The sequence below is a fragment of the Lolium perenne genome, chromosome 4 (genome assembly GCF_019359855.2).
Source record: "Lolium perenne isolate Kyuss_39 chromosome 4, Kyuss_2.0, whole genome shotgun sequence".
Classification (NCBI taxonomy): Eukaryota; Viridiplantae; Streptophyta; class Magnoliopsida; order Poales; family Poaceae; genus Lolium; species Lolium perenne.
The window spans coordinates 272,062,838-272,089,080 of record NC_067247.2 but is presented as its reverse complement, the minus strand read 5'-3'; the positions used below and the strand labels follow the sequence as shown (position 1 = coordinate 272,089,080).

At 42.4% G+C, this 26,243-nt stretch overlaps 1 protein-coding gene across 9 annotated transcripts; it reads left to right on the top strand.

Moving 5' to 3' along the window:
* Positions 1 to 380: 380 nt before the first annotated feature.
* On the top strand, positions 381 to 11,512 carry LOC127295436 (uncharacterized). 9 transcript variants are annotated; one of them, XR_007847839.2, is made up of 8 exons: positions 381 to 618; positions 2,627 to 2,742; positions 3,256 to 7,519; positions 7,617 to 7,737; positions 7,857 to 7,936; positions 8,136 to 8,244; positions 8,814 to 8,907; positions 9,832 to 10,749. XR_007847839.2 is itself a non-coding variant. In XM_051325392.2 (3 exons), the coding sequence occupies exons 1-3, from the start codon at positions 474 to 476 to the stop codon at positions 3,283 to 3,285; spliced, it is 291 nt and encodes a 96-aa protein (XP_051181352.1). In that variant the 5' UTR covers positions 381 to 473; the 3' UTR covers positions 3,286 to 6,149. The 9 variants fall into 9 exon arrangements, 1 of the variants encoding a protein (XP_051181352.1); XR_007847830.2 differs by adding an exon at positions 10,756 to 11,512 and having other exon boundaries at positions 7,857 to 8,907; positions 9,832 to 10,646; XR_007847833.2 differs by having other exon boundaries at positions 3,256 to 5,959; positions 6,054 to 7,519; positions 7,857 to 8,907.
* The last annotated feature ends 14,731 nt before the right edge of the window (positions 11,513 to 26,243 follow it).

Below are 26,243 nucleotides of genomic sequence, written 5' to 3'. Positions count from 1 at the left end.
GCCCGCCCTCCGGTGCACGGTTTCGGCTGCCAGCCGCCCTGCCTTCCAGCGCCAAGCCGTCATCGGCCAGCTCTCTCATGGCCGCCCCTCCCTCAGGCGCCGAGCCACATTGCCATTGGCCGCACGCAGGAGCGGATCTTGGCCCCGGGCAGCCTGGGTCTTGGCCCACCTAATACCTCTACTTCCCTTGTAAATTTCACGAAATTATGGATAGCCCGTATTGTTGGGCCAGCATGACCCGGGCAAAACTCAGAAGCCCAGCAAGGGAACCAGCAGCTAACCTAGATTCGCACGATTCATTCCGGGCGGCCGTGGCAAGCTGTTGGTTCCCATTATAAAAGAAAAAACAAAATTCATCTAAAAAAAAAGGAAGCAGTTTGTGTTCATATCGCTGACTGACCGCTTCGATCGAGCCGTTCGGATCTGTTTGATCGCGTCGCCCAGGACTGGCGCCGCCGCCGCAGGGACGGCCGATGGAGACCCGCCTCGCCAAGACGCCACCTCCGCACGGACCGCGCCGTTCAGAGCTTCACCTGCACTTCTGCAGAACCACGCCGATCGATGATGGCCGAAGCGATTCCGCTGACCAAGAATCTCCACACCGGCGCTCAGGCTCAGGTTGCCGATCTTCTTGCCCTCTTAATTGGTATAGTTTCTCTGTTTGATTTATTCTAATTTCCAATAAAAAGTCTCAACACTCTAAAGATTGAAGAACCAAATAGTCAATTTCACTGCTGGTACTGCTATAATTATGTTTCGCTGAATGTGGATTTTAATTGATTTTATTCAGTCTGATTACATAGAAGATGAAGGGGACAAAGAGATCAAAGATGGTCTCATCTAAGACCACTTAGACCGATGTCATCTTATTTTTCGTCATTGCCCCCGAGAGGATGATGACGCTAGGTTTTTCCGTCGCCGAGATCGAAACGGTCAAGGGTTTTCACCCGGAGCCCTGGCATGTGGGAGGTGACCACAGGCCCAGATGTGGCCGCCTATCCAGCACCACCATGGCCTCCGCCGCTGGCGGCCTATCCAGCACCACCATGGCCTGTCGTCACCGCATCCTCCATCCCCGTCGCCGGCCAGGTCGGAGTCCCACCTATCGAAACCCATATGCTAAGACGCATTGCCATCAGCCTAGCCTGCCCCGTCAAGGCCTCCTAGTGCATGGATAGAAGAAAGACAGCCGCCGACACCGCGCGGGATTTTACTGGTGCCTCTCGCCGACGGTGACGTGGGGAGGAGGGAGGTTGGGGTCGCCGCCCGGTCCAAGCATTAGAAAATTAGCCCCGATCTTTCCCAAATCCTAGGTCCACCACTGGCCGCATGGCCCCTACTCCGCCGTGGCGCCACCGTGTCTGCGGCAGCGGTGTTTGCGCTCCCGCCACGTGCCTGGACCCACCCGCTTCCATGGCTTCGCTCCTCCTCACCTTCCACTCCTACGATTGGGCCATGGCGGGCGTCGGCGTTCCTCTAAAGGAGCTGCTTCCGCACGTCTTGCATGAGGATGGAGACACAACGCCACGTGCAGAGTGTCCACCCCAACCTGTACGGGCTCACCATGGTGTATCCCCGTGGCTCTCTCCTTCCTACCACGGCTTCCACCGATCTCTTTTTGGTCATCGGGGTAGCCGACTCGATTGTGTACGGTGGGAGCGTTGTAATCGACGCTGGTGGATAGGGGAAGAGGGAATACATTGATGCAGGTGGGCGATTGCTAGCTGCTTGGAGGATTCGTCGCTTGGGAGAAAAGGTTCGTACGGAAACGGAGTTATATTTAGGCCTTAGGAGAAAAAGTTGCAGGGTTGTTTGGATTAGTAATCGTATATAGCTAGGTTAGTTAGTTATTTCTGGAATCTGTTATCAATTTTCGTGCAACATTGAACCAAGTTGTTGTTTAAACGAAACTTCAGGACTCTAGGTGGAGCATGCCTCTTCGGCTACAACTTAAAATTTCTACTATAATCCACATGTAATATTCCATCTATCGTATCGTCCTAGGTGATGGCTCCATCTACTTAGGGTGTGTTTGGTAGCCTGGGTCTACACATAATCTCTATCTCTTCTCATACATGTTGACCCTAGCCAAGTTTCGTAGCATCCACCTTGAGCACAAACTGGCTGGGAGAAGGATTCGGGTAGTTCTGCTGTATCATTTTAGTCGTATGTATTGTGTCCTGCTAAAAGAATGTTAGGTAACTCTGAACCAAGATAGTTCGTTCCGACAACATTTCCTCTGAAATAATGTTCAAAAAGCTGATAGCCTTCTTGAGATTAACCAAAGAGATGCTCGTTTTTCAGTTAATAACAACTGAAAGACAATGCTCTGTGGATGCAACATATTTCATACCATTATAGCAGTTCAAATTCATGGCGATATAAACTTTACTTTTTTTCTCTGTAACTGAAGATGGATTGACGACTACTGATTATCACATATGAATATGATATAAGTTTGTTTTGTACTACTGAAATCGGCTTTACCTTTGCTGTTGGGGTGATTTTTTCTTTTGAAGTAGCAAACTTTTTAGAGTTCAAAACCAGTTGTGTTACTGCAGCTCTCCATTCTTCCATTAATTGATCTTACTATGTCTGGCTTTGGCATATGATTTTTCCTATGCAGGTTTTAACGTTGAGAAGGCTCAGTACAAGAATGTGGCATACTGTGTGTGGGATGTAGACAGACAAGAAAATCTCGGACCCTTATGGAAGATGCACCTCAGCAATTCCGATGCACTGGTAATAATTGGACACATACTAATATTTAGCATCTCATTTTTTCATTTAACCCTCTTTAGTACCTACAGTATTTCTTCAACCCTTGCCTTGGTTGCTTTTCACGTGTTCCAACTACAGCCTTTTTTTCTGGTGTCAAATCACTGGGCTTGAAAAATGGCAATGATATTGATTGATTCCCTAGTATGTTAGCTGTTTAGTTGTTTAAACCAGGTGTTGCTTGACAGTTTGAATGGCTCCATAGATCATATACAAATCTTTGGCAGCCAATGCTAATTATGTGTTTGCACTTTTGCTTTGATGTACATCTACGTTGTTGATTCTTTGGCTGCTGAATGCAGAGGCAACAGTCAGGCTCACAATGTCGTGCAGCTAACTCCAATCCATAAAAAGTACCAATGCACCCTTCCAGGAGTCACACGGCATAAATTTGTCTTCTAGCATGGCCTGCCTGCTCTGTGTGACATCCCTGTTATACTACTTTTTTACTATTTCTGACACATCTTCGTGATTCAGGATATTTCACAAATGAAGCGGGACAACTAAACATGGGGTTCACTGTATGTACAATGTTTCAAAGTTGCAGGTAAACTATCTACTGGCAATTATAATATTTACCATACTCTGGAAATTGCTAATAATGAGCAATTCTTCAAGCCTTCCAAAAATATGCAAAGAAATTGCAATATCGATGTCGACATATCTCAATACCTCATTGATTTTAAATTTTTTAGAACGCAGACAACTGCACAAGTGAGGCTCGGTGCAAGGCTTACATGTTTGAATGCACACATGAACAACCAGCATCTCGGTGCTTCCAAATTTTTTTGAAACTAACCAAATATATAAATGAAACTAAGAAGCCACTCACGGCCTCTACATGACTAAGTCATCGAATATAGAAATTCCTAATGCCTTTATGAAACCCAAGCTCAATTTGATTTCCGGGATGTTGTCTAAGGTTTCATTATTTATGAACTTCAGGAGGCGAACCATAAGTTGCTTCCTGAGCTCCATAGGATCTAAAAATGTGCTAAACAAAAGTAAGAACAAATGACCACAAAAATACAAAACATGATGAAACACGTGTCGATACCTGGTTTAGATGTACTTACATAGTTACATTAGGGATGCGTCTAGCAATTCGGCCAGTGCCACTCGCGGTGCCATGTGTTCCAGGACGGCGAATCCAGAGTCATCGTTGCAATCAACGTAAGTTTGAACTTTTATTTGTTTCCAAGGAAATCTAGTCTAGTTAATTAAACCAACAAATCATATTACCTGTTTCTATTGGTGCCCATGATCTGATAGCTGTCCATTGGCCACTCCGCGACTTGTGTATCCTAGTCAAGGTTCATGGTGTGGTGCACCTCGTTAAACTCTTCCATCAGGGCTTTGCTCTCCTTTATCACCTCACTCTGTTGAATGAGGGTCTCCTGCTGATTCGGGTAATAGCACGAATCCATCAGAAATGTCCTCCTTCTTTGAATGTTGACCACAAGAAGAGCGTAGGCGTCCATGACTGTCAGCGGTAGTAGATATTGCCATATGGAGACAAAAGTTAATAACTAACACAAGAAAACACACATTGTCGAAAACGATAACCACTTACAACTTCGGAGTCGAAGATGTTGTAGGGAGGCAATGTTGGGATCACAACATCAATCAATGTTGTGGTCCGGTTGACTTGCGATATCGGCGAACGCCTTTAGGCATGTGCTTGAGCTTGAAGTTGCAAGTAAAACATGTGCTTCCATCCAACATGTTGGGTGGTAGCATGCCTCTCGACTTCCGCGCATGAAAGTCCATGAACTGCTAGATTGAAGCAGTTGGGGCGAACTCGTCCAACTGCCTTACTTGACTTGGATCATTCCGAGGGTTATCTTGATCATGTACGGAAGATGGCTTCTCATCCATATTGTGTTGCAAAATAGGCATTAGAGCAAGCTCAGCAAACAATTACCACAATGCACATTCTTATAAATCTATGTGTTCCCATTTTTATCACTCTTTCAATATTTGCTAGTGGACATCATGATATCTTACTTTGTAACAAAAAATACTTACTCTAATGTGTTCTAGTCATCGATCTCCATGATAAAATTGTACATATGTTCGACAACATGTGCACTGACAAAAGCTAGCCCCTTCATCGCTGTGGTACGCTGGTTGCCCACAACCAGTGTACCGCACCAATGAACGGGTTGGCGCATTCGTCAGTGCACATGATGTCGAGCATATGTATAATTTTATCATGGAGACAGATGAACAGGACGCATTAGAGTAAGTATTCGGTTACAAAGTAAGATATCACGATATGCAGGAACAAATATTGAATGAGTGATATAAATGGGAACACATAGATTTTTAAGAATGTGCATTATTGTAACTGTTTGCTGAGTTTGCTCTAGCGTCTATGTTGCAACATAATATGATAAGAAGCCCTCTTCTGTACATGATCGAGATAACCGTCGGGACGGTCCAACAGTCAATCCGGGCAGCTGGATGAGTTCACCCCGACTGCTTCAGTCTAGCCGTTCGTGGGATTTCGTGCGGGAAAGTCGGAGAGCATGCCACCCAACATGTTGGATGGAGGCACATGTTTGACTTGCAGCTTCAAACTCAAGCACATGCCTTAAGGCGTTCACCGATATCGCAAGTTAACCGTACCACAACATTGATTGATGCCGTGATCCCAACATTGCCTACCTACAACATCTTCAACTCCGAAGTTGTAAGTGGCTATCGTTTTCGACAACCCGTGTTTTGCTATGTTAGTTATTAACTTTTGTCTCCATAATGCAGTAGGTACTACCGTTGGTTTTCATGGACGCCTATGATCTTCTTGTTGTCAACATGCAAAGAAGGAGGACATTTTTGATGGACCGTGCTATTACCTGAATCGGCGGGAGGCCCTCATTCGATGGAGTGGTGATGAAGGAGAGCAAAGCCCTGATGGAAGAGTTTAACGAGATGCACCACACAATGAACCTTCGCTAGGATAAGAAAGTCGCGGAGTGCCCAATGGATAGCTATCAGGTCATGGGCACCAATAGAAACAAGTAATGTGATTTGTTGGTTTAATTAACTAGACTAGATTTTCTCATAAACAAATAAAAATTCAAAATTACGTTGTTGCAGCGACGACTCCGGATTCACCGTCTTGGGGCACATTGTCACCACGGATGGCACTGACCGGATTGCTAGACGCATCCGTAATGTAAGTACATTTAAACCAAGTATTGATGCGTTTTTCAACATGTCTTGTATTTTTATGGTCATTTGTTTTTTACTTTTGTTTAACACATTTGTAGGATCCTGTAGAGCTCAGGAAGCAGCTTATGGTTTGCCTACTTAAGTTCAGAAATAATGAAGCCTTAGACAACATCCCAATGGGAATCAAATTGAGCTTGGGTTTCATAAGGACATGATGAATTTCTATATTCGATGACTTAGTCATGTGGAGGCCCTGTGTGGCCTCTAGATAATAAAGCGTGGAACAAATGCCTTATTCCTTTTGTTGCCCATATATTATTCATGGAAACTCCTGTGATTTTATTGGCACAATATTTGTGCTTCCTCATGCTTGATTTTATCTCTACTACTTATAAAGGCACGAAGTACCGTTGGAAAATCGAATCGAGGCCGTCTATTCACTTGCATCATACGGACACGATCTCTTCAATCTCCCCACCCCTCCTCCCGTCAGATGCGGCGCCATTGCTCCAGATGGTCAGATCCGCGATCTCCAAATCTCGCTATCCTCGCAGCACCCGTCTTTGCCCTCCACGATCCATGCCGCCGCCCACGAGCGGGCCGCCGCCCTCTGCACCCAATGCCCACCGCGCCGTGCCCTGCCCTCCGCGCCCGCACGCCAGCCGCCCACGCTCGGGGCGGGGAGCCCGCCTCCATGGCTGCACTCCAGCGCCAGGGTCTGTGTGCCAGCCTCCGTGCCCGACGCCTCTATGCGCCGCTGCGGCTGTTATCCCGCGCCTAAGATGGAAGCAACAGCGCCACCGTTTCCCCACGCATGAGATGCAAAATCCACCGCGGGTTCTTTGCAGAGGCCAGACATCTTGATGGAGTAGGTCGAAGGAATCAAGCAATGCGGTCATGTAGCATCGTGAGTATACCTCGATCTACAAGTAGCAGCTCTGATTACGGAATCATGCACTAGCATCTTATTTTACGTTTGCCATGCTGCAATCAGTACCCAATCCACGCACACACCTTTTCTATTTAGTAGAAATATGTTTATGCACTTTGCAGTGTATAATTGTGTCTGGGGCACCACAGAAAAATATGAGTTCTTACTCAGTATTGTAAATTAACCATGACATAACTCCACATGTAGTACTTACTTGACACTTTTTGAACTACATCATCCATAAATTCAGATATGTATCTGTACATGTGTGTTGTCTTCTATTTGGATGGAACGTGGATGTTCAACTTGATGTACCAATTGACTTCTGTATTAGCAATGAATATTTGTCTTCTATTTGGATGGAACGTTGGATGTCCATCCATAAGCTTTTGTAGAGTAGTCATTTCCTCTTTTGTGTTTTCCTTTTTTTCTGAAAGTTCTCTGTCTTGATCCATAAGTTAATTTTTGTTCACAATGAATATTTGGCTACTCCTGTGCCGCTCTCTTATTGTGATCTAATCCTCTGGTTTCTTTTCTGGAAAATACTGGGTGTGCTGACCGAGCTATAGAATGAGGAGACTAAGGGAGCCGTTGCCGGATCATCTCGGGTTGATGGTTTCGGATGTATCACATGTATTGCAAGGCTGAATGGCACTAGAGTTTGTTATTTTTTCCTAGCAATCTGACGTGCTGGTGGGTATAAAAAACAGCTGACAGCTTCATAACGTAGGTGCTCCTCCTGAACACCGTGGATGAGCTGCAGCCCTGCGTCCTCTCCTTCTGCACTCCAAGAGCGATGACCTCCACCGCTGAGTACCGTCTATTGATGCCCGCCGGCCGCATCAGATGAGGTGAGTAAGCACTCTATCCCCATCTTACTATTGTTGTTAGGCATAATTTTTTTAGCTACAAATGGTCTTTACATAATATCATTGAATTACTGTCCATCGACATGAAATGCCAACAAAAGATGGTAGCGCGACAAGAAAAATCTTTAGCTGAACTCTGGTCTGGCGCCACCTGCGACCTTGCCACCGTTGTCCACTGAAGGTACGTTGCCTATTTGATTCAGCTATATACTGTAGTGCTCGTGAGAAGTTAGTATCTGAAGGCTCTGAGAAACCAAATTTGAATACATGAATGACATCTTAGCATCTATTTCACTGTCAATTAAGAAAACCTTCGTCGATGAGCTTGGGGTATGTGGGTCTTGCTTTAATTACGAACCACTGTCAATTGAGAAAACCAGGTTGCATGATGCTGAATGTAGTATTCCCAGTTCTGATGAAGTGCATGTGGCAATGAGGTTTATGGCCATGTCAATGCCGTGTCAATACTTTATTCAAGCGGAGCTAAAGGTGAGTGGTAGTTTTTTCAGCATATGTCTACCGCTTGAGTCTGAGTTGGAAAGGGTTTCCATATATATTGCCTTTCCTATCATCTTTCTGCTACACAGAAGAAGTAAATAATCTGCTGAGCATGGTGTGTGATGGCTGGGATTTTATGACTTTTAGTGTCTGCTGGGCATCTTAATTATTTTGCACAACCCGTGCCACCAACTCAAGATACATTTACAAAGTTGGTAATTCGTGAGTCATCTGAGAGATATTACTGTTGTGTCAGTTTGGGCTTGCATACTGTTATCTCTTGGACTGGCAGTGGCAGTCTTCCACATGTTGTTCTGCTGAGTTTTTCTGGGGAGGATATTTGGGCACCAGACTGCACTTTTTTACTATCCGCATGTGTGGTAGAATTGAATGATCTTCCAATTTTGAATCCTGCTCTAAATGATAATAAATCAGACTATAGATTAGAGATTGTCTCACATTTGGGATGCTTGCACGGTATGTGTTTCATGATTTTTCTGAAAGGCGGACATTGTATGCTGCTATCTTCTTTCAACCCGTGTGTCACATTTTGATGTCAGTTATCTGGTGCAAAGGACTAATTAATCAGACATATCTGGTGCAAATGAATGAAATAAAGATCCATCCAGCGTCAATTTCTTCATTCTTTTCCTGGTAAGAAACACTAAAACCAATTATTTATTTCATCTCGACGGCAGTGGTCGTTGAGCAGCAAGTCATGCACACTAGCAAAGAAGACTCCTCTATTTGTAGACTATTCCAGGAATATATTTTTTCTAATGATCCTTACATTTTTTTATTGTTACTCACTCTTACAATTTTTTTTTGCTTAGCCTGATATTGACAATATTGTTTGGTTTAAACACGAACCTTGTCCTTCCTCTTTCCAATTAACATTTGTTGTTTAAGTTAACATCAGTACATTATTATGGGTCATATGACATGTGTGTGTATTATGCCACGTTTGGTAATGGAAAGTGCTAAAATCTTGTTTTGTGTCTATTGGTGATGCTGGAAATCTAATACGGGTGTATCGTTTGTTTCTTTTTCATTTCCTGTGAAGTTACGTGTGCTTCTTTGTTCTTGCTAATTGAGTCACGATATCCCAGTTTATTTTGGTAATCTATTTGCCTTGCAGCAAACATGATATGTCTTCTTTTACCCCTGTGGTGCTTGATCTGATGGTTATTTATGTTCATGCTTTCCTATATGACTTGTTATTGCTTTTTTAATTCCATTCTGCAGTACCTGATACCTCCTCTTAGCTACATATCAACATGATCCCCATAAGTATGCTTCGGTTTTTCCACGTGATGATTCAATTGTTGCTATAAAAAGTTGATTTGATAATTATGGGAATCTCCACATGTTAAGCTCTTAGTAATCCCTCTGTCCCGCAATGGATGTCTTAGAGTTATCTAAATTTAAATGTATCCAGGCATAAGTGTGGGATGGATGGAGTACTATTTTTAGAGAATGTTTCTATGTAATTAAGGGTTATTTCTTTGGCCAGGTTGAATTTAAAAAACTACGATGACAGCTGCTTACTCCTAAAACCTAAATGTGGTGATTTTGCAGGTGAGGGATTCAACGTGACAAAACGTGGAGATGCACATGTTGTTTTGTGGGGTTTCCTTCGGTTTGGAAATCTGCATTGTTGAAGATGGCGAGGGCCGAGGGGAACCTTTTCAAAGGTCTGCAGTAGTTGGGATCATAGAGGCGAGCTCTGTCGAGATTGATTGTGTTAAAATAGAGTAACTTTTTTTTATATTGTGTCAAATCTAAGCTGCTCCTATCCAAATCATTGCACACGCAAGATAAGAAATATTATGTGGATTGAAATGAATATTCAAAATTAAAAATTGAGATATGATTCAAAATTTTAAATTTGAGACATGCACTGCACGTGGTCTATTCAAAGTGGGTTCTCCAATCCTAATCATTGCACACACATGATAGGAAATATGTGGATTGAGATTTGTAAGCTCTGCATATTCAAATTTTGAATTTGAGACATGCATTAAAATTTTAAATTTAAAACGTGCATTGCACGTGCAAGCTTACTAGTTGGAACAAATGTGCTTGATTACCCCAGGATATCCTAAGCCTCGGGCGGACAGGATCCATCTCCACCACTTCACCACCTCCGCCCCCCGCCATCCCTAATCGGTAGAAAATAAATCATGGTTCTCCTTGTGCCGCCCTCTCCCCAAATATATCTCACGGTATACTTCTAGCAGTTGTACCTCTGCGTGTAATGCACTGTCACCGATGGTGTGCTGCTGTGTGCTAGGCTTAACGCTCCTCTTTAAAAAAAAGGGAGGTCATGCCGCTTCCAAACCTTTTCCAGCTGGTGTTTGGTGATAGTGTGCAGCCACCGCAAATTCGGCCCAGTAAGCTTCCTCGGGTACCCTAATGCACACATGTAATGTGTGTTCAATTTTTAATTTGTGATAACTGTATTGTACCTGATTGCTTGTAATTAAAATTTTCCACCTGTAGCAATCGAAGCATGATGGATCAGCCAGTGGCCTGCAGGTGCTGGCCCTGAGGTCGATTACTCGCGTTTCTTATGCGGATGACTGATCCCCACGGTTGCAGAGAGGGTAATGAAGTTCATTAACGTTTGTAAGTTAAGATATTTGGAATTTGTTTGCTGTTATTTGCATAAGCAACTACCATGCATCCATGTTGTTTTTAATTGATCAGGTAATCGATTTTTGTGTGGAGTGTAGCATGATTTTGACTCTAGAAATGTATTGGTGTCCTTTGAGAGTCATGTTTGATATGTACAAGCAATGATATGTATGTCTCATGCCTTGGCATGCACAATATGATTCTGTGATTGAGTAATCAGCTCTAAGCCTCTAATTTGTCATGGGAGCGGCATAATTTTCATATTGAGTGCATTCACTTGCTTGGCAAGTCACCACTTGATTAAAAATAGATCATAGCCAGGCCAAGGCATATACATTTGGCATTTTTGCTAAGGCTCTCACGAAGTCAAGTTGCCATGTGGATGTGTTAAATGGGGATGTCTATCCAAGGTAGTGAATGTCCTGTGATTACTATCTGGCTGCATAGTATTACTTCTCTAAAGTGGGCTCCATTTTTTGAACTTGTACATGTTTCTAGCATTTTTAGTTGAGAACTGCATTTGGCCGTTTGCACTCAAGGTTATATTTCTTATTGCTTTTTACTATCCTGCTAGGTGATTGTATATTTGGCGGTATTTTGAACCATATTTGTTACAATGCAGTTAATACGTAGTAGGAGACAAGCCATCAGAAAGGATTAGTGCCCCTATTGGAATTGGTCCCCAATATGAACGAGGAATGCTTTTAGAACTATGAGATTTGTGGAGCCTCTAAATAGGGAGCTTTGTTTTACTGAGGTGATTTATGGCTCTCAAATGAAATGTTCAGTGAGTTAATTTGGTTAGAAATTCCATGTTAGGGAGAAAATCACCTTCCATGGTTTATGATGCACAATACTGAAATTTCCTGAATTGAATTTCTGTGAAGCTACTTAAATTTCCCCCGTACTTAAATTTGCATCATAATTATGTTCTCAAGATAACTAGTCTTGTCGTGCTGAAGAGGAGGAAATCAAGAGAGGAGAATGGATAAGGAGAAAGGAGCTAGGAAGAAACATTCATCTCAGTAAGACTTAAAAAAAGAAGTATTTCTTATTACCACTGTTTGCATTTCATTTTCCTATCTCACAAAGGGTTTATTGTTTGATTGATCTTCTAGAGATGTAGTAGGACCTCGGTTATAAGCTTAAGAATGATGCCTAATATTGATGTAACATAATAACATAATTTATCATCAAAAAGGACTATTTGACATGTAGAATTATGTAAGTTTTCTTAAGCTCCCCTGGAAATTAAGTATTCTTTCCAAACTAATGGCACAAAATACTAATATAGTGCTCTTATATTATGCCGGAACTCCAAATATTTTTTTTCCTATTGCCAACTACTGTTTCCAGTCATAGCTAACTTCCTGTCCATGTGTGCGCATATGAGGGTAATGATGGTCATTCTTGGGGTGAAATGATTCTCGAGGAGATTGAGCAGATGATAGCGAGGCGAAACATATGGCAGACTGATATGTCAACTACAATTTTGTGCTATCGGTAACATCTTGAGCATAAGCAATATGAAGCTGGTGACCGAGTTGTGCTATCGGTAACATCTTCAGCATAAGCAATATGAAGCTGATGACTGAATATGATAACCAACTTTTTTAAAATTAGATGCAGCATTCCAGTTTCCAATTGTATGTTCAATCAAATTAGTTTTTCACTCGCTTGTTTAATGTATTGTGATTTTTCTTTTAAAAAATCATCACAAAAGGTCCTGATATTATTTTACATGTTGCATGTGAATTAAGCATTAGGAAAACTCTACACATAATTAGTGCATATGTATCACGTCATTTCTTGGGAGTTGTGCCAAACGTTTAAGCCTTGCACTGAGCCTCACTTGTGCGGTTGTCCGCGTTCTAAAAATTAAAAAATCAATGAGGTATTGATATATATCGACATCGATATTGCAATTTCCTTGCATATCTTTGTGAGGGGCTTGAAGAACTGCTCATTATTAGCATATTCCAGAGTGTGTTAAATATTATAATTTCCAGTACATAGTTTACCTGCAACTTTGAAACGTTGTAATAGTGACGTAGATCTACACCAAATCAAAAGTGCAAGCACATACTTAGCATTGGCTGCAAAAGATGTATATGATCTATGGAGCTATTCAAACTGTCAAGCAACTCCTGGTTTAAACATCTAAACAGCTAACAGACGAGGGAATCAATCAATATCATTGGCATTTTTTCAACTCCTATGATTTGACACCAAAAAAGGATGTAGTTGGAACACGTGAAAAAAATCACCAAAACAAAAAAGGACCAACAGTATTTTTTTTTACTACTTCACAACAAAAAAATCACCCCAACAGCAAAGATGTGATAATCATGTTCATGTGTGATAATCTTTAGTCGCCAATCCATCTTCAGTTACAGAGAAAAAAAAAGTAAAGTTTATATCGCCATGAATTCAACTGCTATACTGGTATAAAATATTTTGCATACGCAGAGCATTATCTTTTAGTGTGGTTATTAACTGAAAAAAGAGCATCTCTTTGGTTAATCTCAAGAAGGCTATCATGCTTTTGGAACATTATTTCAGAGGAAATGTTGTCGAAACGAACTATCTTGGTTCAGAGTTACCTAATATTCTTTTAGCAGGACACAATACATACGAACAAATAATAAGCAGAGCTACCCGAATCCTTCTCCCAGCCAGTTTGTGTTCAAGGTGGATGCTATGAAAATAAGTAGATGGAGCCATCACCTAGGACGATACGATAGATGAAATATTACATGTGAATTATAGTACGGAGTAGAATTTTTAAGGTGTAGCCGAACATGCATGCTCCACCTAGAGTCCTGACTCCTGAAGTTCCGCTTCTTGCTTCAATGTGATTTGCACGAGATTCTACAACTAACTTAACTAACCTAGCGATATACAATTATTAATCCAAACAACCCTTCAACTTTTTCTCTTGGGCCTAAATATAACTTTGTTTCGTACGAATCTTTTCTCCCAAGCGATGAATCCTCCAAGCAGCTAGCAATCACCCACCGACATCAAGGTATTTCCGCTTCCCCTCTCCACTGGCGTCGATTAGCACGCGCACACCGCACACAATCGAGTCAGCGACGCCGATGGCCAAAAAGAGATCCGTGGCAGCCGCAACAGGAAGGAGAGAGCCACGGGGATGCACCACGGTGAGCCGGTACAGGTTGGGTGGACACCGTGCATGTGGCGTTGTGTCTCCATCCTCCTGTGCGGGAGCAGCTCCTTTGGAGGAACGCCGACACCCGCCATGGCCCAATCGTAGGAGCGGAAGGTGAGGATATTTTATTGTACTTGGTATGGATGAATATGATAAGCTTTCCATCATTATTGGAAGACCTTTTCCTAATACTACAGGAGCAAATGTCAATTACACTAGCGGGAAAAAATTCTTCAATATTTATGATGATCGGATCATTTGATACTTTCCTATTAAACTAGAGAGTGGTGAAATATATGTGCCACCTACTATGAGCAAGTACAATAAGGTTTAGTCAGCAGGCTATAAGGATTTAAATATAATATTTATGTTTAGTTGGAGGAGAGAGAAGATGACAGAGAATGGAGGTGGCTCTAATGCAAGAGCCAACTCTTGCATGTGCTCCTAGACACTTTGAGAGAGTGGAAGGTGGATCATCTATTGATAAAGTAGTACATTTCAGTAGCCTACTATTACATGTTAGCTATATGTTGACTATAGATGATATGGCATGTTACTTATAGCCAGCAGCTGGTTATACTATTGCATTTGCCTAAGCGTGTTCAAGTGGTCAGAGCAAGAAAAATAGTGTAGCCGGCAGCCGGCTATAACAATTTGCCACGTCATCTATAGTCAACTTATAGCTAGCATGTACAATAGTAAATTATAAAAGTGTAGTATTTTCATAATACATAGCCCACCTTTTAGTCTCACATAGTACCTAGGAGCACGTGCTAGAGCTGGCTATTGCATAAGAGCCCACTTTCCTTCTCTCCTAATCTCTCTCCTCCAACTAAGCAAACGTATAATATTTTAACTCTTATAGCTAGCTGACTGGATCTTATTGTACTTGCTCTAAGTGCCCTTGATGATGGGCAACTAAAAGTACGCATTTCAAAATAAAAGTTTTTGTTGAAATTAAATCAACTAATTTCGTAATAAAATGCTTGATGAGAGATAACCAATGATTGGAGGTACAACACACTCCTAATCAACCCAACCAATGATTGGTTTTCAACGAGATGATGTTTGTGGTCACTTCATATAACACGATTCAGCATCATGGCTTGATGTTCTTTTACCTATCTATTATATACTAAAAGCAAAATACAGATGTTTAATAGAGACACGAGGTTAATCCACATCATTGCAATTATTTTAGCTGTTAGATCTAAAATTTAATGGTCAAGATTTAAAGATAACAAAGGTTACGTAAAATATTGGTTGGTACCAACAACAGTCAAGGATGTCACGTATGGGTAGTTTTTTTTAGAAAAGTGTCACGTATGAGGAGTTATTTAAACACATGATACATCCCTAAATGTAGGATATGGAACCATTAATGTATGCCCCAAACGGATTTGGCCCCACAAAAAATGAATACCGGAGATCTGGATGGCCACTAACAAACAAAAAGGATCCTAATTTTAATACATGAAGCACTCAAACAGATGCGTTCCAATTTTAAATAGAAACGAAACACAGCTAGCTATAGGCCTATAACGTCTGCAATATACACGTGAAACCACATCATCCTAATTAATCTTGACAGTTTATTAAGTTTAAATTATGTGGTGATTGAGATTGAACAGGAGATTAGTAATAATGAACCATTTCATTTATTTGACACGATCAACTTGGTAGACTCTCCCTTACCATATAAGATGTAAAAAGAAGATCGGTAGAGTTTGATATTTGTTTTTCTAAATCACGTCAATATCTGAAGACGTACCCCAATAGAACAGGTACCTATACGCATTCCTAGACTAATCCTTTTATCTCTGATGACTGTCATCAAGTAAATAGCATCCGATCCATGCAAAAAAAAAGGTAACTAGCATCCGTCCAAATACCTTCCGTACAAATTCTTATTTTTTATTATTATATACTATTTTTTATTTTAGTTGCATGTTCACATATAAAATAGTTCATCAGAATTTGTATTACCAATTTTCATGTGTAGTATTGAGTTGATCTGATGGTTGATATGGTCTGCTAAGAATTTGGCCCAAGGATAGTTTGGTTATTACGTTTGTATATAAATATAGGATGTAGTACTCATATAAATACGAGACGAATCCCTCAGCTACTAAGCATCTTCCTCTCGGGATAGTTTGGATAGCTGCTGCATGCATGTACCATGAAAAGCGGGGCAAGGGCTGAGATGCACAAAGGCAAGCTGGACAGGAGCAGGCCAGCAAAACACACACCGGCAACACGCAAAGGGGCAACTAAGACGTACATCCACAAGAAGAACGATGGCGAGGCGCGCGTTGAATGTGAGTCCGCGAGCAACGCTATAACGTGCATTTTTGCGAGGCCTACGGTAGCAAACGGTCGCAGTGGCCAAGTAGTCACGAGAAGGCCTGCAATAGTCCTCAGCAATGAGAACGGCTGCGAGGCATACCTCTGCCGCCAGCAAGCTTGCAACGGCCATGCTGGAGATGCACGACGGCACAAAGGCATGACATGGGCAATAAATAAGGCTGCAACGCGTGTGCGGAGCCGTACATCGTTCGGAGGTGCACCTCGACCGTGAGCAACGTAAAACAAATATTTGCTAGCTGTGAAATACCTAAGATGCACCTGATGCCCTAAATATACTACACGCATTATGGTGTAGTATTACTAATCCGCGCCGTTTCACAGTAGATAAACAACCTAATGGAGGCAATATATGTCCATCAATAAATCTCAAATTTTATAATGGGGTTAAGTAAATAAGAGGATTTTTTAGGAAGATTATTAACAAATTAAATAGTTAATTATTAATCTGCCTACCTATGAACGAGGGGAAGTTGTTTTTTATTCAGTTCATAAAAGATGTTACTCCCTCCGTTCTGAAATAGTCTACATTCTAGCCCCAAAATTTATTCTGAAATACTCTACATTCTACCTTTTAGTCACCAACAACACTCAAAACGATGTGGTTTTACTCTCTTTATTGGATGTTGTTATTTTCTATGTAGATTGGATTGGTTGTTCACATATCTAAGTAGTACTAATAAATGCAATACTATTTTGTCTCATTTTTCCTAAGATGTAGACTAAATCAGAACGGAGGGAGTACACTGCTATTTCTGACCTAAATAGCAGTCATATATTGCTTTTGTATACCCTCACTGTTACGTAAACCACAATATGAAGAATTTCGTAACTATAGGTATAATAATAACATTAGCCATACTGATCTAAAATATTATAAAAAAAGTATCTCACTGTACTGATATATTGGAAACAGAACTTCACACATGAGTGCTCACGGAGCCGAAGATTCTAGGGGGCTGCTTTTGCAGCACTGAACATGGTTCCGATCAAGATATTACGTGATATTTGACACATAATTAAAAATGGCTAAGTACGCTACCAGCGTATATCATGTTTTTACCATGTCTTTGTGGAAATTTTATAGTTGTATTATTTCTTATCACATAATGTGATATTCATGAAATCGTAATTTCATTCCATGGACCGCTTCGATAAAATAAAGACGATGCCCTCGCATTTGCGAGGGCCACCTTGCTAGTTTTATAAAATAGCGTGCAATTAACATGTTATAACTTTTATAACGTTTAGAGAAGGACCACGCTATTTTATTTAGCGCGCTATTTTTTTCCTGGGCGTTGATTTCGTCCAAAAAATAGGCCCATGGGCGTTGATTTCGTCCAATTCCGAGAATATTTCCTTACTAGGATTTCTAAAATCAAAAACAGCAGAAAACAGGAACTGACACTTCGGCATCTCGTCAATAGGTTAGTTCCGGAAAACGCATAAGTATGACATAAAGTGTGAACAAAACATGTAGGTATTGTCATAAAACAAGCATGGAACATAAGAAATTATAGATACGTTTGAGACGTATCAGAACCCCATATATTAATATCGAAAGATACCAATTACATCCAGGCTCTGCAACAACGCAATATCCTACTAGTGGTAATACGGATGCACACAACCAAAAAAGGAAAAGAAACTAAGAAAAGAAAAATCCCGCTATGGTATTCCAGCCCTAGCAGCAACAGTACATCCACCACCAAGACCTGAACTCCAGACTCTCCAAAAGCGATGCCTCCAAGAAGGGAATAGTGCACAAACATCGTCGTCGCCCGTTCAAAAGATTTTAGGTTTTCACTCTGAAGATAGTCCCCGCTCTCAAAACAATAACTTCAACAAGGCCATTGCCAGGCACAACCAATTCAGACCAGATCTTGGATTTTCACCCTAAAAGGTAAGACTCTGAACTTCACCTGTATTGTCGCCTCCACTTACATATTGCTGTTGCGAAACCCAGAATATCAAGCAAGTTCCTCAAAATCACAGAGACTCGAACCTCCATCGCTAGTCCTCGAGACTGGCCTTCATGATATCCTCTGCCTCTGATTTCACCATGGACCAGAATGTCATCTAATGGCAACACATAACAGAGCTTCATGCCGCTCCCTTTAGAACCAAACGGTCGGAATAAAATCATGGGTGCACACGACCGAATACCACCCGATCCAGCAAACTCCACGCATAAGGTGCACTGTTACATTCGTCGGCGAAGCCTTCCGAAACTCAACACTCCAGCCAAATCCAAAGGTGATGCATCAAGGAGATCTTCATGGCACGAGAGGAATCCTAGGATCGCCACCTTTATTCAACCCATGCAAGTAGCCCCCACGCCACCCGCCGGCACCTTTCTCGATCTTCCGCACCGAACCCAACTAGTGGCCATGGGCCAACAGCAGGAAAGGCGGTGGTAGCGCAGGGACAACCCTCCACCGGATCCGACCCTACCACACAACGCAGAAGATATGGGTAGGCGACATGGGAGATCCACCCAGATCAGATCTAGGTTTCCTCCATACACCACCCGCCCCATCCTGCATCCGTCGCTGGCCATGGCGCCACCGGAGAAGGTCTCTGCCACTACCCGGCGCAACTCCAGCGGTTGACTCCGCCTTCCACCGCCCCAAATCACCTTCGGCGATGAGGGGAGCCGCCACCGCCCACGGTGAGAGAATCTGACGGCAGTGGCGGCGAGAGGATCCGACGGCTGCAGTTGCACCTAGCGCCTCCCTGGGGAGAGACACGATCGAGGGGTCTGGGAGCATTCCTACCAGAAAAGATTACCAGCGGGACGTCATCCCCTTGGCATGCAACTACACGTGAAATTCATCCTTTTTTCCATGTCTAAATATGATCTCCTTTGCATGCCACTACACATGAATTCATCTTCTTTTCGTACCCTATATTGATCAAATAGTTCAAAATTTTAAATGACACTTCAGAGTAAACTAAATAGTAGATGGATTAATTTGAGTTTGGGGATATATCAAATATGCGAAAAATATTTTCTACCTTTTAAAACATGTTTCACGTACAAAATGTTGGAGTTTGAATCTTGATGACTTACATGTCTGAATTTTCATTTATTTATTTTAGAATAAAAAAAGACCTGCACAAGTAAAATAAATATTCTTAGATGGCCTATGTGTTATGCATGACCAAGAATAACTTTTGCTTGGCTTTATTATATAGATATACTTGGCTAATTCTATTAAGACATATAATATCGTCTAAAGATCATCTAACCATTGTTTAAATGGTTGTGATTAATTATTTTGACTACATCATATTTTTGTCTACCTAATATAACCTATTGACAAAATGGATATAACATTGCATACTCATCTAACATCAAGTAGGGAGACTATCGGCAAACTTGCTGCCAAAAGTTAAATTCAACATAATATTGCAATATTATGTACAAACGTCAAGTTGCTTAAAGTACACAATCTTTAAAGACTCTCTAAATAATATACGATTAATATTTATTTTGAATAGAAGTACCATTGAATCTCCAACGGAGAGATGCTTAAAATGTTTATTTCACACATGACATTTATTAGCATATTATTTAGGGATTTCTATTTCCGTGTCCTCGGGTCCTTAGTTGTGCTCAGTTGTTTTCCAGTCGCTTAGTTTTTCCTCAGTTTTGCCCAAGTCCTTGTCTGAAACCCTCATAAGTGCTGGAACGGCCGGTTGCCCGACGGGTCAACAACTTTGACCGTTATCTCCTGACTAATGGGGCCACGTAGAGCCCGCAAAGACACGTCAGACCATCCATCTTTGTTTGACCGTAAGCATCGCCATATCCCTGACCAAAACGCGAACGAGTGGGGCTTCAGTATATCAAATGACAAGTGGGGCCATGACGCTAATACAAGGGGCAATACACGGGTAGGATTAGATTTTTAAATGGAGTTCTACAACGATGGCACAGAGGAGGTGGCCTGTGGGGTGCCGAGATGAGATCGACGTCCACAAAGAACTGCATGAGACGAGTCCAGACGCATTAGATAGATATGAACTAGACGCGTTTAACCATGCAAAGAAGAGAAGAAATGGTCGAGGACATCGACGACTACCTCAACACTTTGACTCACGGTGTCGGACACGAACGCGAGCAATGTCGAGAAAACTAGTGTCTCTCCTTTCTGGTGTGTATAGATGGGTGCTAGGGGAGTGTGGTGGCGAAGGGAAAGACCTCGCGGTGGTCTGTGGCGTCCAGCATAGCGGGGCAGCGTGGCCGTGCCCACAACGGCGTGCATGTTCGGCATTGGCATCAGCATGTATGTTTGGCATTAGCCTAGGCGGTATCTCTGGTGTGTCAGTGATCGAATGAGGGGACGGGATTGAGGGTGCATCTCGACGGTGACCTAGCAGTGGCGGCGATCATAGCCGTTCTGACCATGCCGATATCGGCATCGGCATCGTTTGGAGGCTGTGGTGCTCGAATCAAGGCGAGATTTGTTTCTTGTACGCCAAAATGAATTTGAAACAAGTTTCCTGTTGAAGGTTAGGTAAAATACGAAAGTTTGTAACTAAATTTTTTACTAGCAACATGGTGAGGTTCTTTTTGATAGAGCTATACAGTTCGGCAAAAGTTTTTAACACTTTTTAGATATTCCTTGTTGTTACACATATGGCATAATGTATGGCAAATTTGGGGTCATTTGGAGGTGTTTGAAAAAATCATTTTGCTTAAGCGCATGCCGTTTCGTCTCACTGAAACCAGCTTTTCTAACAAGGTGATTTTTTTCTACCTTCTCTAAATGACCTCAAATTTCATACAGATGATCTTCTATACAGAGATAGATAGATTGTTTCTTTTTTACATTTTTTGAACTTTTTATTTCCCTTTATAATACTCAGTTGATTTTCAGGTCAAAACCTCGAAAAACAGCATCATGTATGGCATCATTTTCACCCTAAATTTTAAATTTTGTGAGACTTCTTAGATATTCCTTGTTGTTATAGGTATGGCATCATGTATGCCAAACTTGGTTAGGTCTCACTGAAACCAACTTTTGTAACAAGTTAGATTTTTTCGACCTTCTCTAAATGACCTCAAATATCATACATATGATCTTCTATACAAAGATAGGTAGATTGTTTCGTTTTTACATTTTTTTGAACTTTTATTTCCCCTTATAATACCTAGTTGATTTTTAGGTCAAAACCTCGAAAGTTAACATAAGTAGATGGTGAACCCTCCCAAACTTCAAATACAGAGATAGATAGATTGTTTCGTTTATCATTTTTAGCGTGAAAAGTAATGGCTACAAGAAATCGGTGATGGTTTATCACTTTTAGCGTGAAAAGTACTCCCTCAGTCTCTTTTAATTGACTCGGATTCAGTACAACTTTATACTAAATCTGAGTCAATTAAATAAGACCGAAGGGATGGCTAGAACAAATCGGTGATGGTTTATCATTTTTTACGTGAAAAGTAATGACTAAAACAAATAGGTGATGGTTTATCATTTTTTGCGTGAAAAGTAATGGCTACAACAAATCAGTGATGGTTTATCATTTTTACGTGAAAAGTAATACCTAAAAGAGTTTATAATTTTTAGCGCGTGAAAAATAATACAGAAAACCAAACTTGCTGAATCCGGTTATAAACTGGGTATTTATCATACATAGAGGGTGGAAGCTAGCCGCCGACAAAGAGAGAGAGGGTGGTGGCCCCGATCAGAGAGAGAGAGAGAGGGGTTATCCTGCCCGTTAGATCATACGATCAACGGTCGGCGGGCACGATCCGTGTGACATTGGCTAGACCAATCAGGGCAAGGTTGGGCAAAACTGAGTAGTATCAAGAAACCAAGGGCACGTGAGTAGTAAACAGACTAAGGGATTCAAATATGAGATTTTAAAAATGGAAAATGCGTGTTTTGTACAATGAAACCCTTCTTGGCCTACCTCAAACTATTTGCAATACAAATATACATGAGTGTGAAAATTGTGGCCTCATTCAGAAAAAGTATGTTTTGGGGAAAACTATTTTGGGAAGGGCTTATTGTGGAAAGCCATGCACCTTCATAGCTACTAGGTGATTTGAGAAGTGGCAATTTGTGGTCAAACTTGATTTATCTATAATAGTTATGGTTCCCAACATGGCAGGTCGCGTAAGAAGACTCCATGAGTAAGTGTCACTATGGTTTTATCTTTTTTGGAATTTTTTGCACATCAAATGACTCATTTAACTAGCTTAATCCCATTTGTTGACTCTCTGTTGACCATCCACTTGAGGGTAAAACTGAGTATATTGCATTAGCCAGTATTAGCACTCAAGGGGAAAACTGAGCATACAAAAAATGCTAGTATAAGACTCGAGGGTATACTTGAGTATATCTAAATTTTCAGGGTTAGACTCGAGGACGCGTGTTGTGGTGCAGAAGTGGAAGACGTGCAATTATTGACACGCGGGTCGCGGTGCAGAAGTTGAAGACGTGCAATGTGGATGCGTGTCGCGATGCAGAAGTCCAAGACGTGCAGACATGCAATAGTGGACGCGTAGGACGTGGGTCGCATTAACGACCCCTCGTCTTTATAGATGCCTCTCCCTGTTCGCCTCCTCGCACTATCTCTGTCACTCCACTTCCTCACGCAACGCCGCCTCTCACGTCCCATCATCTTCTCCAAAGCAAAAAACCCTCTCCCTCTCCTCTGTCGGCGATGGACAAGGAGAATGCGAATCTCATCGTCCTCGACGTCGTCGACTCCAAGCGCGGCGCCTCCCTCTTCGACGCCGTCCCTTCTACGGCCGTCACCGCCGCGGTGCATTGGCGGCTCCCGCCGGTGCGTCGGTGGCTGCCGCTGGTGGCGGTCAGATCCCGCCGGAATGGGACCCCTATGAGGAGGTGTGGTACATCTCGCCGTCGAACCCCTATGACACCTGCATGGACGACCCTTGGAACGAGGTAACTAGGTTTGCTCCCTTGTTGTTCCCCATTCCTTTTTCAATCTTATTTTTGCTGGTTCCCTAGTAACTATTAGTGCCGATCTGTAGGTAGGATGAGTATTGGATTGATATTTGCGCCGATTTTATTCTATTTTGTTTTGATACCTTCTTGATTTCGTTTAAGATTTGGGTTTCGGTCGCGGTTAATTTATACAAGTAATAATGAGATCTCAATCAGTTAATTTATGGAAGTAATCATGGGATCTCAGTCAGTTATTTTATGCACGAATCAAAAGATATCAATCGTTTAATTTTGCAAATAATCTGGAATGTGTTCAAATTCAGATCTGGAATCTGTTTCTTTGCCTATGATGAATCATTGGGCATCAATTTTTACAGGGTAGGTTCAGCGAACCATTGCTGTGTACAAATCTGTTGTGCATGAGCTTTGGTTCGCTAGCCCCGTCCCTGTAGATATATAATCGTGTTCACTCTAACTGAGGCTGCCTCTGTTTTTTCTAACCTTTTTTATCATGCACGTTACGTCATCGTTGCAACTCATTCACTCATAGTTTTCGTTTGATATGGATCAGGTGTCTGGCAGCGACGTCGGCAGCGACGAGGAGGATCAGCACACCAAGGCTCGGCAGGTGTTACGGAGGCTGCAGGTCGGCCAGTACACCTCCTATTTCGCCAAAGGTGTCTACAAGTGCCCCTTCTGCACTAGGAGACTCGGCGGCACCGACTTCAACTGCCTCCTCACGCATGCCGAGGACATCGGAAGGACCTTTCCCAAGGTCGGCGCGACAGCGAACGTCTACTCCTTCCGCGCCAAGCACAAGACGCTCGGCATTCTCCTCCGCAACTTGCAGCGGGTGGAGATCGCCGCCGGGCGCATGCCTCCGATCAAGCCCAATGTGCCCAATATCAAGGGACAGGGGAGCAAAAACTGGAGGAAGAGCCAGATGGGGTAGGCGGAGTCTAGGACGTGTGCTGCTGCTGCAAAGCAGCTTTTTATTTTGTTGTTAAGGATCTCTTTTTGTTATGTTGTTAGTATGTTCGTGTTGTGAAGAACCTCGAACCTGTTATTATGTTGGCTGCTGTATGCAATTTATTATCTAGGGATCCCTATTATCTATCTCTATTCTACTATATTTTATTGGCCATACTTTGTTTTCTCGATTTACTATGACGGTGTGAATTTATCGTACATTAGCATCGAGATTTGCTTCTAGATTTAACTAGATACATATGGACTAGAGGGAGTACTAGATTTGATGTCATATTGGTAAAAAAACGAGGACCAAAAGACACAAATAATTGAAGAAAAACAGAAATACAAGCTTCTCTAGATTTGATACTAATTTGGTGAAAAAAGACAGAGAGAGAAAGAGGGGAAAAAAGTGCTCTTAAAAATGCCAATTTGGACCGAGAGAGACAGAACCCAGCTCCTGCTCACGTACAACCAAACGCGGTCTCGTCCTGTCCCACGTGGTCCCTTTCTACCAGCCCCACGCGACGCGGGCCCACACGTCAGCACGGAACGATCAACTAAACGGGAATCCTCCCGTCCGATTTCCTTCTGCGGGTTTCAGACAAGTGCTTGGGAAAAACTGGGGAAAAACTAAGGAGGTGGGGAAAACTGAGTACAACTAAGGATCTGAGGGCACGAAAATAGAAAACCCTATTATTTATGATGATTATATGGATTTATGTTATTTCGAAAGATATAATATGGAATTTAAATTTATTTTCAACCCCATCAAAGATGAGCCCTCACACTTACGAGGGCCACTGTGCTAGTTTTAGAATACAACATAAACATACACACATGACATCACCACACCCACATACTCACGTTACACAAAGACTGGTGTTCCCGATCTTAAAATTAATATTAATGAACTCATCATATACATTTTTACTATTGACAGAAACATTATCTCGCACTAATATGATAATCTGCATCAATAAGACAATAAAACATCAAATCTGATTTGGAACTGGAGCTTAAACACACGGCTAACCAGTCTAAGTTGGTTCTCAGTGAACTGATGCTCGTGATCACTTGATATAAGGCGGTTCATCATCATGAAGGCGAATTCAGAGTAGCATGGTACTATCACGTTCAAATAAGCTGTCAAGTGAGATTCAACTTGCTGGAATTTTGCCTTGGATCTTAGCCTATGTTCCAATACAAATTCTGAAATTCTCTTGGCCCATGTGGGAATGACAAGGGTAGGACTAAAGTTTAGTCCCGCATTGCTACTTGGGAGAGAGTTAGAGTGGTATATAAGGTGGGCTGTTCTAGTCCTAGTAAGTGAGTGTGAAGAGAGAGAGCCCTCGCGCACTCCTCCTCCTCCGCCGCTCGCCTCGCCTCGTATATCCCAACGCGCCCCGGGTTGTGGGAATCGAGCCGAGCTTATATTTTTATTGTTCGGGAAATTAATTGTGTAATCAATTACGAGTCATTAACGGACGCGTTAACGCAGCCATTTTCGTACGTGGGCTGCGTCCCACGATCTTCCCGAACCGCACTATATAAGCGCGGACGCAAACCCTAGCCTGTACGAGACACCATATGCGACCGCCTCTTTCCAGTTCATTGCGCCGCCGCCTTCGTCTTCCTCATCCCGTCCTTCGGCGTGCACCGAGCGGCGGGACAGTAGGCCTCCGGAACCCTGCCTCTCGTAGACCTATACGATTTTTGGGGAGTGCTTACACGCGACTACTGGCAACACGACATCGTCCGACGACGAGTTCCGGAACAACGACTTCTTCCCGGACATCGACAACCTCTTCGGCAACCTCAACATGGGCGACAACAACCAGGATGCCGCCAACATCGCCGCCGCTGCTGCTGCTGCCGCCAAAGCTGGACGGTATGCGTTTCTGTCCTCCTCGTTTCAG